This window comes from Mus caroli, unplaced genomic scaffold (assembly GCF_978045245.1).
Source record: "Mus caroli unplaced genomic scaffold, Mus_caroli_1 scaffold_6, whole genome shotgun sequence".
NCBI lineage: Eukaryota > Metazoa > Chordata > Mammalia > Rodentia > Muridae > Mus > Mus caroli.
Genome location: NW_028227261.1, coordinates 19,461,321 through 19,476,378, shown reverse-complemented (window position 1 = coordinate 19,476,378; position 15,058 = coordinate 19,461,321). Strand labels below are relative to the sequence as shown.

The 15,058-nt window shown below is 52.3% G+C and overlaps 1 protein-coding gene across 4 annotated transcripts in view; it reads left to right on the top strand.

Moving 5' to 3' along the window:
• Kif17 (kinesin family member 17) overlaps positions 1–15,058 on the top strand; it is a 39,408-nt gene that overhangs the window by 9,326 nt on the left and 15,024 nt on the right. For all 4 annotated transcript variants that reach the window (XM_085838773.1, XM_085838772.1, XM_021161280.3 and 1 more), the window contains exons 4-7: positions 2,822–3,011; positions 5,751–6,203; positions 9,337–9,446; positions 14,422–14,575. In XM_085838773.1, coding sequence (XP_085694899.1) covers positions 2,822–3,011; positions 5,751–6,203; positions 9,337–9,446; positions 14,422–14,575 — 907 coding nt within the window. The remainder of the gene's footprint in view (positions 1–2,821; positions 3,012–5,750; positions 6,204–9,336; positions 9,447–14,421; positions 14,576–15,058) is intronic.

The following is a 15,058-nucleotide window of genomic DNA, read 5'->3' as shown; positions in this document are numbered from 1 at the left end:
CACAGCTCTTTGCCCTCCCTGCCAGGAACCTTTTAACAATAACCAGCAGCATCCCCCTCACCAAAGAGGGTGTTAAGAGCCTCTAAGTCAAAAAAAAGTCAAAAAAAAAAAAAAAAAAAAAGAGCCTCTAAGTCATGACTCACCCTCAGCCAGAGAAACAGGCAGAGGAGTTGGGTGAGCACTGGTAGCTCCAGAGGGGGAGCCTCGGGGTCATAGTCCTGTGGTCTCACAGACCTTCCACCTCCTTGAGTGGGTGCCATGGGGACTCTGTCCCTTCCTGGCTAACCTGGACCCTGGGATGGGGGAGGAGCTTACTTAGTGAGCCCACTGCTTCGGGGGCTGCAGATGGCAGAATGCTCAGTGGTGTGCACCCGTGGGCTCCAGACCTTTGATATGCTGCTTCGTGGGTGACAGGCAGATGGTTTCCATGTAAGAGTGGGAGGAGAATCCTCTTCTCGTGTTCTGTGATTCAGGCACCTTTGCATAACCCAAGGAGAACCCAAGAGGCTTCACAGCACAGGCTGTTAGCTGTGTTTAACACAGAGCCCAGTACACTGTATAATAAGCCTGAGTTATTTAGTCAGGGAAGCCAACACTCCTCCCCACCCCCAGGTCAATACAAATACCACCCCAGATCTCCATCCAATAGATCATGGTGGAGTGGGTCTTGTGGGAGCCTCAGCCTATGTGTGGGGGAAGAACATAGGGACTTTCCCTCTTGACTGGACCCTAGCCATGGCTGTGCGCCTCTGTCCCTCTACATCCTTGCTGGAGCACAGCTGGTTACCATGGAGACCTGGCTCTGGTTTCTTAAAGCCTAGATGAGCAGCTACTGAGGAATAGGATGTATAGCTGGCAGGAATAGGATGTGCCGTTCCTGTGCCGAGGAACGGCACCTCCCCAGGACCAGTGTTGGCAGAGTGTGAGGATAGGAGTGGTGGGGAGGAGCCTGAGGGTGTCAGAGATGGGGGACTGTTTCACCTTCTGAAATTCCTCAGGCCAGAGGCAGCATCCCCGTCCTCCTCGTGACCTGCGTCCACTGAACCCCCAAGGCGCACCACAGGTCCATTTCCTTCTTAAGTGCCATAGTTGCATAGAAGTGGGGTTTTGTCCCCATTTCACAGAGGCTAGCTGATGTCCCTCACCTAGCAGGGTTTCGAGACTGAGTCCTGTTGAATAAACAGGAAAGTGGCTAAATCCACACTTGCCCCTGCCTTCCAACTGCTGGGATTAAAGGTGTACACTACCATGCCTAGCTAAATATGCTCTTTAAAAAAATATATATATATATTTATTTATTTAATGTATATGAGTACACTGTAGCTGTACTGATGGTTGTGAGCCACCATGTGGTTGCTGGGATTTGAACTCAGGACCTTTGGAAGAGCAGTCAGTGCTCTTAACTGCTGAGCCATCTCTCCAGACCTAAATATGCTCTTAACAAACCTTTTGAGATGAACTTACTATTCTACGAGTCTGAGTGTTTTGCCTGTATGTGTGTGTGATGTTTGTATGTGCACTGCGCATGTCCAGTTCCTCCAGAGGTCAGAAGAGGGTGTTGGGGACTGGAGCTATGGATGGTTGTGGGTACTAGGAATTGAACCCCAGTCTTCTTCAAGATCAGGTGCTCTTAACTTCCGGTTATCTCTCCAGCCCCAATATGCTCTTTCTGAGGATGACCCGATACTGCCTGATGCCCCAAACTGGGTTCTAGGTTCTGGGAGCGAAGTAGGATCCATGGAGTCTGCTTTCTGGCCCTAAAAATGCCACCCAGCCCTGTTTGCAGGACTGGGTCCTTCGTGCCTGTCCTCTCTGACCCTCTTTATTCGGTTCCTGAAGCCTTCTGTCACTGTGACACACTAGTACCTGGTTGGTTTTCAGAAAGCCATTTAACCTTTCCGTGCCTTGCTTGCTTACTGTCCCACAGAGCCTTTAGGACTTCACACCTAAACAGGTGGAGCTAGCCTCTGCACCCAACTGACTGGTGCACAGCAGGGAACCTGTCCCCCTCCTGGGACCATTAGAGCAGACAGCTAAGCCTTCTAACCTCCAACCAGTATGGCCACCCTATCTTGAATCCCCCCCCCCAAAAAAAAGAACCCATAACTCTGCTCTCCCTCCCCTCTCACCTGAGATGCAGCCTTGCTGTGTAGCCCAGGCTGGCCTCGAATTTGTAGTAATTCTGCCTCTCTGCCTCCCAAGGGCTGAGACTGCAGACACGCCTTCCCGTACCCAGCCCTTCCCGCTGCTCTTGCCGGTGTGACTGTCTTTCCTCATGAGGAATGCTACGTTTCATTGTTTAGCATAGGCAACAGAGCTCCTTGGTTGCCCGGGAAGCGAGCAGGGACCTGTGGCATATGCAGCTCACTGCCGTTTTGGAGGGCTGCGCTGAGAGCCTCGTGGGCTTGAGCAGCAAACGACCGACCCTCCACCTGCCGCCATTCAGGAGTCTGGCAACATTTCCATTGTTCTGGTGGTATCAGCAGAAGGGGATATCAGAAGCCATGTAGCTGGGACAAAGGAGACACATTCTGGGTGTCGGCCCCATCAGCTTTCAGAAGCCCATGCGAAGGCTGTGTGTGCTTTACTGAATCTTCACCATGCTCACGAAATAAGTGTCGCATAATGAAATAGGTATCCCATACCCATTTTACAGATGTGCTTGTTGAAGGTCAGCTTGTCACTGGCCCAAGATCCTACGACAAGTGGGGAGGCAGAGGGAGCCCCCTGCCTATTACAGGATGGTTTCAGAGGACACACATGGCCCAGATAGGGTCCTGCCTTTGATAATCCCAGCATTCCCTGGTCCTCTTCCCTGCAGCTGAAGGAGCATCCTGAGAAGGGAGTGTATGTCAAGGGGCTGTCCATGCACACGGTACACAACGTGGCCCAGTGCGAGCGCGTCATGGAGACCGGCTGGAAGAACCGTGCGGTTGGCTACACCCTGATGAATAAGGACTCCTCCCGTTCCCACTCCATCTTTACCATCAACATCGAGATCTATGCCGTGGGTATGGGGCCGGCTGGGGGCAGAGGGTGGCCCAGACATCCTGAGCCAGGTTCCCACTCCTGATAGGAGGGGGACTCACCTCATTGGAGCCTGGAGAGCCCCACAGAAGACTGGGAAAAGATGCCCTTACCTGCCTGAAGGAAACAGACCAGAGTCGTCCCCGTGTGGGGACCTGTTTCCTGGATCCATGCCCACAACCACAACACTGGTAGATAGCACTGAGCATTTCTTGTGTGCCAGGCAGTGTGCACACAGTATCTATTCTTTGCAACCATCCCATGAGTGAGCTAGATGCTGACACTCCCATTTTACAGGTAAGAAGACTGAGGTCTCAGGACTGGGGCTGGGTGCGGAGCTCAGTACTTGAGTGCTTGAGCATCCTGTTCCAGGCCCTGGGTTCCATCCCCAGGACCTGCCAAGGGCCAAGAGTCTATGTGCTGTTCAGATCTCATGACTCCTCTTTCACAGTTCTCAGTGATGTTCATTCACATCCTTCCTGGGAGAGCTGCTGAGAAAGAGGAAAAAGAGGGCTGGAGAGATGGCTCAGTGGTTAAGGGCACTGGCTGCTCTTCCAGAGGCCCTGAGTTCAAATCCCAGCAACCGCATGGTGGCTCACAACCATCCATAATGGGATCTGACGCCCTCTTCTGGCATGCAGGTGTACATGTAGATAGAGTGTATGTGCAAATTCAATAAATAAAACAAATCTTTAAAGTGTGTGTGTGTGTGGGAGAGAGAGAGAGAGAGAGAGAGAGAGAGAGAGAGAGAGAGAGAGAGAGAGGAATCCCTCTCTCTGGGCTCCCTAAGCTTTATCTGCACCACTGTGCACTGTGTCTGTAGTAGTCCTTGACGTAGGTAGTGTTGTCCTCCTTTTAGACACAGGGAATGTAGAAGTGAAGAGCTTTGCTCATGTAGGGGACCTCAGTCATGAAGTAGAAGCGCCAGGTTTTGAACCCAGGGCCTCCCAGTACCTTGTCCATTAATGCTCCGTCACAATTAGAACTGTAAAGAACATAGAGCAGGAAGTAGCCTGGCCCGACTGGGAACATAACCGTGATGAGACCCCAGGGCCAGGGCTCATGTAACCTCCTTCCATACTGTCCGTTCAGCAACCTGTTTCCAGGGCAGCGCCCTGGTGCTTGCTTGGGAAAAGGACATCAACCTGGGTGTCCCTGGAGGAATACCCATCTGAAGGGGACATGACCTCATAGTTGCAGCCAGGGCAGAGGCTTAAGCTGCCTGGCTTAGTGGATGAGACGGGCTCATGGGCACTCTTGAGCTTTGCAGAAGGTTTGAAGGACAGGCTGGTGCATAAACATAGCCACACGGCTAAGGGCCTTTCCTCTGGCTCCTGGTTCTATGAATCATTGCCAGGTCTTCATGACTGTGCCTGGGTGGCGGATGGAGGACAGTCTGCTCTCACCCCATCTGAAGCTGTTATCCATGAGGCTTTGATATCGTGTCTGGTTTCGCAGTGCTGCAAATGATGCTGCACTGCTTTGTGCACAAGGCTGTTTCTGCTCTGAGACTCATTTGCTCAGGCTAGACCTAGTGTGCCCTGGGAAAGCACAACACACACACACACACACACACACACACACACACACACACACACACACACACCTTGGTACATTTTGCGGAGCACTCTCCAAAAACAGCACAAGTCCCATTCTGCCCCACTTTTTTTTTCTCATTTTTTAATTTTTTAAATAGATCTTACAGACCCAAGTCCCTCACATGCCATCTAATGCCAGCAAACATTCTGTCCCCCTTAAAATTGCTCTGCAGTGGTCAGAATATGTGACCAGCTAACCCTATACATCCAGCCGCGGTAGGGAGCCAGTCAAGGTTAGACCTGCTTTGTGGATGGAGTCATTGGAGGATTAGAGAGGTGTGTGGTGTGTTGAGAGGTGTGTGGCTGTGCTCCTGTAACACGGTAAGGAAGAGGCAGGGCTGGACTTCAAAGCCAGTACTTCAAGCATGGAAGGATGCAGTTCCCTGGGGATCCCCTCATCTCCCCTTCACCATCCTCTGCCTTTGGCCTCGTAGGAAATCTTTGTAAAAGAGACCTTCCTGTCCTCAGAGGACAGGCCCTTACCCTTGGGGTCTAGCAGTCCGGAGTTCCTATCTTGCTTCTCCTCTTTGTGGCAGTGGCTTCCTCCTCTTCTCTCCTTCCTCCTCCTCTTCCTCCTCCTCTTCTTCTTCCTCTTCTCCTTCTCTTCTCCCTCCTCCTCCCTCCTCCTCCTCTTCCTCCTCTTCTTCTCTCCTCCCTCCTCCTCCTCTTCCTCCTCTTCTTCTCTCCTCCCTCTTCCTCCTCTTCTTCTTCCTCTTCTCCTTCTCTCCTTCCTCCTCTTCCTCTTCTCTTCCTCCTCCTCCCTTTTCTTCTTTTAAAAATGATTTATTTATGTTTATGAGCATTGATGTTTTGCCTATATATATGTCTGTATGTGGGTGTCAGATCCCCTGGAGCAGGAGATAAAGACAGTTGTGAGCTGCCATGTGTATTGAACCTGGGCCCAGCCCCTTCTGCCCTTCCTTGACATCTGTGTGGCCCTAGGAAAGTTCCATGCCCTCTCTTGAGCCTCTGTCTTCTTACCTGTACCATGGCAGCCCCTCCTTTCCAGACTCCAGATAGGCTCAAATGTATCCCCAGGTGGGTGGTGTAGGTCCTGAGGGCCATCCGCATCTTAGAAAGATGTGGGGCTCACCCAGCTGTTGCCCCCTGCCTGCCTGTCTGCAGATGAACGGGGTAAGGACCATCTTCGCGCAGGCAAGCTCAACCTCGTAGACCTGGCTGGCAGTGAGCGGCAATCCAAGACTGGGGCCACAGGGGAAAGGCTGAAGGAGGCCACCAAAATTAACCTGTCACTGTCGGCGCTGGGCAACGTCATCTCGGCACTGGTGGACGGGCGCTGCAAGCACATTCCTTACCGGGACTCGAAGCTGACCCGACTACTTCAGGACTCACTGGGTGGCAACACCAAGACTCTGATGGTGGCTTGCCTGTCTCCCGCGGACAACAATTACGACGAGACCCTCAGCACGCTGCGCTATGCCAACAGGGCTAAGAACATCAAGAACAAGCCACGCATTAATGAAGACCCCAAGGACGCCCTGCTTCGAGAGTACCAGGAAGAGATCAAGAGGCTAAAGGCTATCCTCGCCCAGCAGATGGGCCCTGGCAACCTGTCAGGTGGGATAGCAGGAGAGGGTGGGCCTGAGGTAGCAGGAGAGGGTGGGCCAAAAAGATTTCCCATCGAAAAGTCCCTGCTTTCCCTGACTTTCAGGTTCTCCTTTGGCACCTTCAGATCAGCAAACCCCGATGGTAATGGCCCCTGTCTGCCTTTGGCCCCAGGAAGAGGGCTGGCTAGGGCTGGCTAGGGCTGACTGGCTGGCTGGCATCTCCAACCAGCCCACAGCCCACACCTCACAGCTCACAGCTCACACCCCACCTCAGGCTGTTCATCTGTCATCCACCTGTCTACCCGATTGTCTCCCTGGCTCAGTGGCAGGGACGTCATGTTCTTAGCATCTGGGTGACTCACTTCCCTCCAGCCAGCCCACCCCAGCTCCGTAATCACAGATGCCGTTTGCAATTCATCTGGGAGGCATAGAAATGCGGGTCTGGATGGCAGGCCTGCGGGAACACCAGAGTGTTCTGATGCTTTGTCTCTTAGGAACAGTGAGCATAGGAAAGTCTAGTCTCAGCCCCTTGGTCCTCGGGCCTGCCTGGCTCAGTTGAACCCGTTCTGTACAGTTATCTGCCCATTGCCCCACCCACCAGCCGCCCCTCCCCCTCCTCCCTCCCACCAACTCCATTGCCTACCCAGTCCCCCCATCCATCCTTCCAGCACCCACCCTCCCTGCTTCACCCCCCCTTCTCCTATCCATTCACCCATTGGGATTCCACCCCCACCCCCGTTGTTCACATATCCACTCATTTATTCTCCACCCACAACCCCCCCACCCTCCCACCCACCCACCCAAAGTTCCCTAGCACTTCTTTGTATGTAGACCAGGGCTGGACACTGGGACACAGGTGACTGAGACCCAGGCTGTGACTCTCTAGCAAAGGGGGAGCAAACTTTAAGGGAGCCCGGCCACCGGGCGGGGCAGAGGATGCAAGCCAGTCTGGAAGGCTGTGCTTCCAGAGAGAAAAGGCTCCACAGAGGGTATGGTAGCTGAGTCCCGGGGCATAAGAATCTTCCCTGGTGACGCACGCCTTTAATCCAGCACTTGGGAGGCAGAGGCAGGTGGATTTCTGAGTTCGAGGCCAGCCTGGTCTACAAAGTGAGTTCCAGGACAGACAGAGCTGACAGGGCTATACAGAGAAACCCTGTCTCAAAAATCAAAAAAAAAAAAAAAAAAAAAAAAAAAAAAAAGGAACTTCCCTGCTAGATTCTAGGACAAAGTTTGTCTAACTCCACAGACTTCTGCTGGCTGCCTTAGGGCAGCGTGGGGGAGGGGCAGGCGCTCAGGTAGCTGGTGGCCCATGCAACAGGATCTTTCTTTCCCCTTCCCTCTTCCCTGTCCTGACTCCACATCCCCAAGACTGGCAGAGGAATGGCAGGAGAGGGTCAAGTCCTAACTCCTCAGTGAGTCCCCAGCCCAGCAGCTAACACAGCCCTGCAGAATGGGCGCCCTTCTCAGGTTAGAGCCCTGATGCTCAGCGGGCAGTAGTGGCTGGCCTGGTACCAAGTACTGTGCTGAGATCAAGCAGCAGTCAATAGCTTACCTGGACCTTTGGGCATGTCACCTAGCCCCTGGAGCTTGTGCCCTTTATCAAGATGGAGTCAGGTGACCCGCTTGGTTTCTGCTGGGGGGGGGGGAGGCACCTCAGAAGACAACACGTAAGGGCAGAGCCTCCAGGTGACCATGCATGTGTGTGAGACTCCTAGCCTAGTGCACAATACCATTATTGTGTGGCCTCAGCCCCTGCCTCCGGAGCTACTGCATATTTCTTCTCCCTGTCCCTTTTGCAAATTGTGGCGTAGCTGTCTGCCTCTTGTAGCTACCTCAGTGGGCTCATGTTTCTCTCCCAGACACCCTCTTCTTGCCCCTACTCCAGGCAGGCCTGCCCCACCCATCGAATAGCCCCAGCCTCATGGCCTCTACTGTAACCCTCCTCTCTAAACCCTTACTCTTGGGGCTGGAGAGGTGACTCAGTATTTAAGAGCCCCGACTGCTTTTCCAAAGGATCAGGGTTTGATTTCCAGCACCTACACGGAAGCTTACAGCCATCTGTAACTAACCCCAATTCCAGGGGATCTGGCTTACTCTTCTGGCCTCTGTGGGTACTAGACATACAAGTGGTGCAGGGACTTACATATATAATGCTGGTACCGTGCACATAAAAAAAATCAATTAAAATGAATAAGTTAGCCAGGGATGGTGGTGCACACCTTTAATCCCAGCACTTGGGAAGCAGAGGCAGGTGGATCTTTCAGTTTAAGGCCAACCTGGTCTGCAGAGCAAGTTCCAGGACAGCCAAGGCTACACAGAGAAACACTGTCTCAAATAACAACAAAACCAAACACACACACACACACGCATACACACACATATACATATATACACACACACATCCATCCACACACATACAATATATACATCCACACACATATACACACATACATATACATACACACATATATACATATATATACACACATATACATATACACAGACACATATATACACACACATACATAGACAGACAGACAGACAGACAGACACGTACACATATACGTACATATACATATAAAAGCCTGACTCCCCAGTTGCCCTCTACCTTCTTTCCCATACACTCCTTTGCACTCCCTCCCTGACATCAATGCTGACTGTGCCCAGGTCTCCTGGGTCTTCCCCCCTCCCTCCCCCTGGTACTCATGTTGAAGCTTTCAGGGCCTGCCTTCCTCTCCTCTCCGTCCACTGTCCCCATCACCCTAGACATCCCAGCATAGGTCTGGAGCTGCTCTGGTCTCTCCACTCTGCCGCTCTGTCTGGAAGCTCTTCCCCCATCTCTGCCTGGCTCTCTCCTCTCCCCTGATTCCGGCTCCATCTGCTCTTCACTGAGGTCTTCCTGAGGTCAGCATCGGGGCACTTGTCAGCTTCTGAGCATCCTCCTGCCCTTCCTTTGTGACCGTTACACATTTGCTCACTTTTCTCTCCTAGCGCGCAGTGCACGGTGGTGTGGCGGTGTCTAGTGCTATGTCCCCAGTGTCCTGAACTCTCCGGTGACTGGTGGATTGCGTCTTACAGAGGGGCACATTTATGTCTGGTCCCTGGGTACTCACCCTCTGCTTCTCCTGTCTCTTTCTCTCCAGCCCTGCTGTCCACTCAGACACCCCCAGGCCCAGTCCAGTCTGAGGAGAAGCTGCTGTCCCCAACTACTGTCCAGCAGGACACGGAGGCTGAGAAGCAGTTGATCCGGGAGGTGAGACCCCAGTGAGCTGCCAATGTGAAGGAGCGGGTAACCTAGGGAGAGCCAGTACCTGCAGGGTGTCATCCTGCTTCACTCCCATTGGCTTGGCACCACGGTGCCTGCTTTGTTTCTGAGAAAGCTGGGATTCAAAGACTTTTCCAAAGCTTTAGGGAACACAGGAGTATCAAAGAGTTGGATCCAGCCAGGCAGCGGTGGTAAGCACCTTTAATCCCAGCACTCAAGAGGCAGAAGCAAGCGGATCTCTGTGAGTTCGAGGCCAGCTTGGTCTACAGAGTGAGTTCCAGGACAGTCAGGGCTACATGAAGAAACCATGTCTCAAACAAAACAAAACAAAACAAAACACCAAACAAGAGTTGGACCCAGGATTTGAACTTGGGTTCCTGACCTAGACAGCAGAGTGGAAAGCAGGCTGTTTGCCTTGGGCACTGCAGCCAAGCCTGGGCCTCAGAGCAGCTTGGCCTGTTTAGCCTAGGGTAAGTGTAGCATCAGCTTCACCTGGGCCCCCGGGGCCTCACCCTGTGTGTCTCCCAGCATCCCTGGAAGCAGCATGACAGGGGATCTCCAGGGATACATACATAGGGAGACACGACAGGGACTCCCTCTCAACTCCAAGCTCTGCGGGCTTCCAGAGGCCCCTGCCACTTGAAGACTGCCTGCTAGCTCTGCCTGGTGGCTTGGTGTTCAGAGGTCCCTGTGAGGAACTGGTTGTTCCTGAGGAGAAAGCTGATACTAGGCAGGAGCAGTTTTGGGGAGCTCTAGCCTGGCTCCCAAGCCTACAGCTGGATCCCTTGCCTCTCAGTTATAATCTCAATTAGGGGCCAGACCTCAAAACTCTTGTCAGGATGTTGGACAAGGAGCCTGCTTTGGTGGCTGCAGTCCTGAGAGCTCTGCCCTTTGGGACCGTCTAGGGTAGGTCTGGGTACCACGTCCTCCTCTAGGACTCAAACCTAGAGGAGATGCCTTAGTGGAGATGGCAGTAAGAAGAGACAGATCTTTGGCCAAGCAGTGGTGGCACATACCTTTAGTCCCAGCACTGCAGAGGCAGAGGCAGACAGATCTCTGAGTTCAAGGCTAGCCTGGTCTACAGAGTGAGTTCTAAGACAACCAAGGCTACACAGAGAAACCCTATATTGAACAACAAAACCAAACAAAAACAAAATGAAGAACAAACACCAACAATACAAAACAAACCAAAGACAAAAGAAGAGACCCCCTGGGGAGGACTAAGCTTGTCAGCATCCCACTAGGGTAGCAGCCCTTCCTGTGTTAGGAGTGTTGGCTCTCTGCAGGTAGCAGTGACCAGGAGCCACACCAAATGACTTGGAGTGGCTGTGGAATCCTATAATGCCTAGTAGATTTGGGTCACAGAACCTCAGGGGAGGGGAGAACCGGATAATACTAGAATGGAACCCTCTACATAGGCTTCCTTGTGGTCTGGTTGAATGTTGGCTCCCCTAGTGGTCTCCAAGGAGAACACACCCCACTCTGGACAGACAGTCTCTTGTTAGCTACCAAGTGAAAGTGATAGATAGGCATTGCCTGCCTCTCCTGCCTATAACTTAGAGGACGGTATCAGAGGTGTGGATGTCTCCCCCTAGTGGACAGTGTAAGCCATCAGCGGTGTGGATGTCTCCCCCTAGAGGATGGTATAGGCTATGGGAGGTGAAAATGTCTCCCTCGCTTCCCTTCCATCCTCCTGTGCATCTTTCTCTTCTGAGTTGTACTCTCTGAGTGCCTACTGTGTGCTGAGAACTGTATTCTAGGATAGACCTTAAAATGAAGCCCCTGTGTGGACAAAGGGGGCTCTTCATGGAGGCAGCTCTGCTGTGAGTGAGCTCATGCCATGGCTCCGGGCTTCAGCCTCCAGTCAGAATGGGGAGGTTTGGACTGGAGGGTTCCCAGGGTTATCTGGTTTTCCATTGTATAAGTCCTGTTCTGGCAGGCTCCGTGGCTGGCAAATGGTTTGAGCTCTCTGGGCCAACATTTCGTTATCTGTAGGACATCCACCATGATGCAGCCTTCCTGTTGTTTTGAACCGGCTATAACAAGGACAAAAACCAAGGTCCCCTCTCATCCATGAACATTACACAGAAGCAGGGGTCAGGGCTTGTGCTCCAGCCTCATCTTCCCATAGCAAGCACGAGCTGAGTGCCTGTTTGGGACTGGGGCCATAGCTGGAAGCCACACAACCCTGGGGGTGCGGGTTGCTTTAGACACAGAAAGAGCCAAGACATAGAACTGCCAGCAATGGCCCAGGACAGAGTAAGACAAGGGATTTAGTATGTAAAGGCCATGGAGGGAACTTCTGTAGCCTGCAGGACAGGCAGGGCAGGTAAAAACTTGGCTACACAAACAGGCATCCTGCAATTTAGCCCCACCCCACCTCACCCCCATTTAATAGTGAGATTGGAAGGCAGGACTAGCCGGGCGTGGTGGCGCACGCCTTTAATACCAGTACTCGGGAGGCAGAGGCAGGCAGATTTCTGAGTTTGAGGCCAGCCTGGTCTACAGAGTGAGTTCCAGGACAGCCAGGGCTACACAGAGAAACACTGTCTCAAAAAAACAAAAACAAAAAAACAAAAAAACACAAACAAAAAAAGGAGGCAGCACTGCAGTGAGTGGGTACACGTGCCTTGGTGTGCCCAAGCAGATGCGTGTGCATATCTGTGCATGCGTGCACATGTAGGTTTTGTGGTTTTGGTTAAGGTCCAGGTGGATGGGTTGATGTCACTCACAGAGTCAGGGGCTGTGCTGAGAAGAAGCAGTGGGGACTGCAGAGGTGAGGGGCTAAGCAGGCCAAAGACTGATCCAGTGCTAGGCTGGGGCTCTCCAAGGAGTAAGGAAATGGGTGAGAGGAGGTGAGGGGACAACACGTGGGGGGCTGAGCTGGTGCTGTCAGAGAGCCTTAGTGGCCCTGCCTGTGACCCTGAAGATGCACTGGATAGTCCTCAGGGTGCGTACATGCTGGTGACACCGCTGACGCCCAACAGCAACTCTCTAAACAGACCAATGGAAGCAGAAAAGATGAATGGTGGAGAGTGGCCAAGTTAGTAAGGAAGCCTCTATTAGCCCTGAGCATGAACTTGCCAGGGAGCAGGGTAGAACCACTGAGGCAGGAGAGAAGTAGGCGTTTCTGGGTAAAGCAAGTTACCAGAAACCCAGATGTGCTATAATAATAATAAATTAACAATAACAACGACAACAACAACAATAGGTAGTGGTAGTAATAATAAAACATAAACACAACGGAACAGGGCTGAGAGTCCACACTCTGAGCTCTGCCCTTGCTTAGCCTCTCCCTCACTGTGACACTGACACAGACAACTTTCAAAGTGAACCATCTGGTGGTTCACTTATGGGATGGTGTGGTCCATCGTCAGGGCAGGCATTCCCCTGTTCCTTGGACCTGTCTGGGAGCATCGTCACAGGCAGAGGTGTGTCTCCTCACTAACATGGGTGCTTCTCAGTCCGTTCAGGTTGGCAGCTGTCCTAATTTCATTTCTGTTGTTGTGAGAAAATATTCTGACAGAGAGCAGCTTATGGGAGAAAGGGTTGATTCTAGCTCATGATTCCAGGTTCCAGCCCATCATTTTGCAGAAGTCAAGGCTGGAACCTTAAACAGCTGTCATATCCCATCCACAGTCAGGAGCAGAGAGCTGTGAGCGCATGCACACTTGCTTGCTTTGCCCAGCTTGATTACGCTTAGACATTCAGGTCTTCCTGCCTAGGGAATGGTGCCACCCACAGTGGGCTGCATCAAGTAACATCTTCAAGATAATCCTCCATAGACAAGACCACAAGACAACCCAGGGTAGACAGTCCCTCACTGAGACTCTTCCCAGGTGAGTCTAGGTTGTGTCAAGGTGACAGTTAAAGCTGAGCATCCCAAGTCAAGTTGGCAACCATTATGCCCACCTTGCATGAAGACCTGGGTTCCATGCTCAGCACAGAGAAAAACAACACAACAACAAAAACTTGTTCTTAATTTTAAAAGAAGGAGCTGGGGTGATGGCTCAGTGGTTACGGGTACTAGTTATTGTCCCAGGGAACCAGGGTTCGATTCCCAGGGCCTCCAAAGTGGTTCATACCATCTGTGATTCCAATGCCAGGGCATCCAGCACCCTTTTCTGGCTCATGTACATAGTGCACAGATCTACCCACACCCATACACTTAAAATAACGTAAAACAATAATAATAATAAGAAGAATGAAAACAGGATGTCCAAGGGCTAGCAGGATTCTATCACATGGGGACTCGGGTTCAATCAAGGAGTTTAGACTACCCATGAACCTGGGAGTCACCCATGAACCTGGGAGCCAACCCATCCTGGGAACCACCCACCCTAAGCAGAGAATGTAATGTTATTCGGCAGGTAGCAGCAATGTGGGGTTTTGCTGAGGTTGAAGCAGGAGTAGATGTGGGGCCAAGCGGGTTGCTACTGAGACAGGAGCCAGTGATGACAGCAGAGATGGAGAGGGAAGCGGGTGGTGGCAGCGCACGTTTTAATCCCAGCACTTGGGAGGCAGAGGCAGGGGAATCTCTGTGAGTTTGACACCAGCCTGGTCTACAGAGTAAGTTCCACAGAGAAGCCCTGTCTTGAAAAACAGAGAGGGAGAGAGGGAGAGAGGGAGAGAGGAGACAGAGACAGAGACAGACAGAGACAGAGATTGTTACCAATGGCTTGAGTACCACAGGTGGAAACACGGGTTAGAAGAGGGAAGGCGTTCATGGCATTGTGCAGTGTGAAGAATTACATGGAAACATTCGTGGAAAGCGTCCGTCCATCAAGACTGCACAGAGAACCGACAGAGGGCTGTCACCAGAGAACTGTCACCCCCATGTGACACAGGGACTTTCACCTCATTCTCCCCTGCGTTGTCTGAGTATCCAGAACTGGAGGTCAAGTTGTGAAGGCCGGTTCTGAGTAGGGGTGACTCGCCACCGCTGTGTCCCCTTCCACCCCAGGAGTATGAGGAGCGCCTGGCCCGCCTGAAGGCTGACTACGAGGCAGAGCAAGAGTCTCGGGTCCGGCTGCAGGAGGACATTACTGCCATGCGTAACTCGTATGACGTGAAGCTGTCCACACTGCAGGAGAATCTGCGAAAGGAGAAGGAGACAGGTGCGCTCTGCCCTGGGGCGGCGTGGGAGCCCACTTCCTGTTTCCCTTACAGATGGGTGAAAGGTCCCTGCATGGTAGGCTCCGGTCTCTCTCATTTATATAATAATCCAGCCAGACAGATCCCACGGTTACCCTCCACCTGTAGATGAAGAAATAGACTCAGACAATAGGTAACTGACCTTTGGCCATGTAACTGGGGAAATGGAGTCAGGATTGGAATCTAGGCAGTCAGTCACACGGCACTGTCTCTGGTGCCCTGTCTCCAAGCTGGGCTATCTATGGGCTTACTAGAGGAAGAAAGGATCCTATGCTCGAGAGGTCAGTTCTTGTCCCAAGTGTCTGCATTTGCTAGTCGCTTACTGTTCAGCCTGTCTGCTACCAAGGCAACCGCATCCTGTGAGGATCGAGTCGTTAGCAGGCGCGTTTACTTGTGTGGAAGTTTCCAGGATGTATAATTCAACGACCCATGCTGCTGGGAGCCAG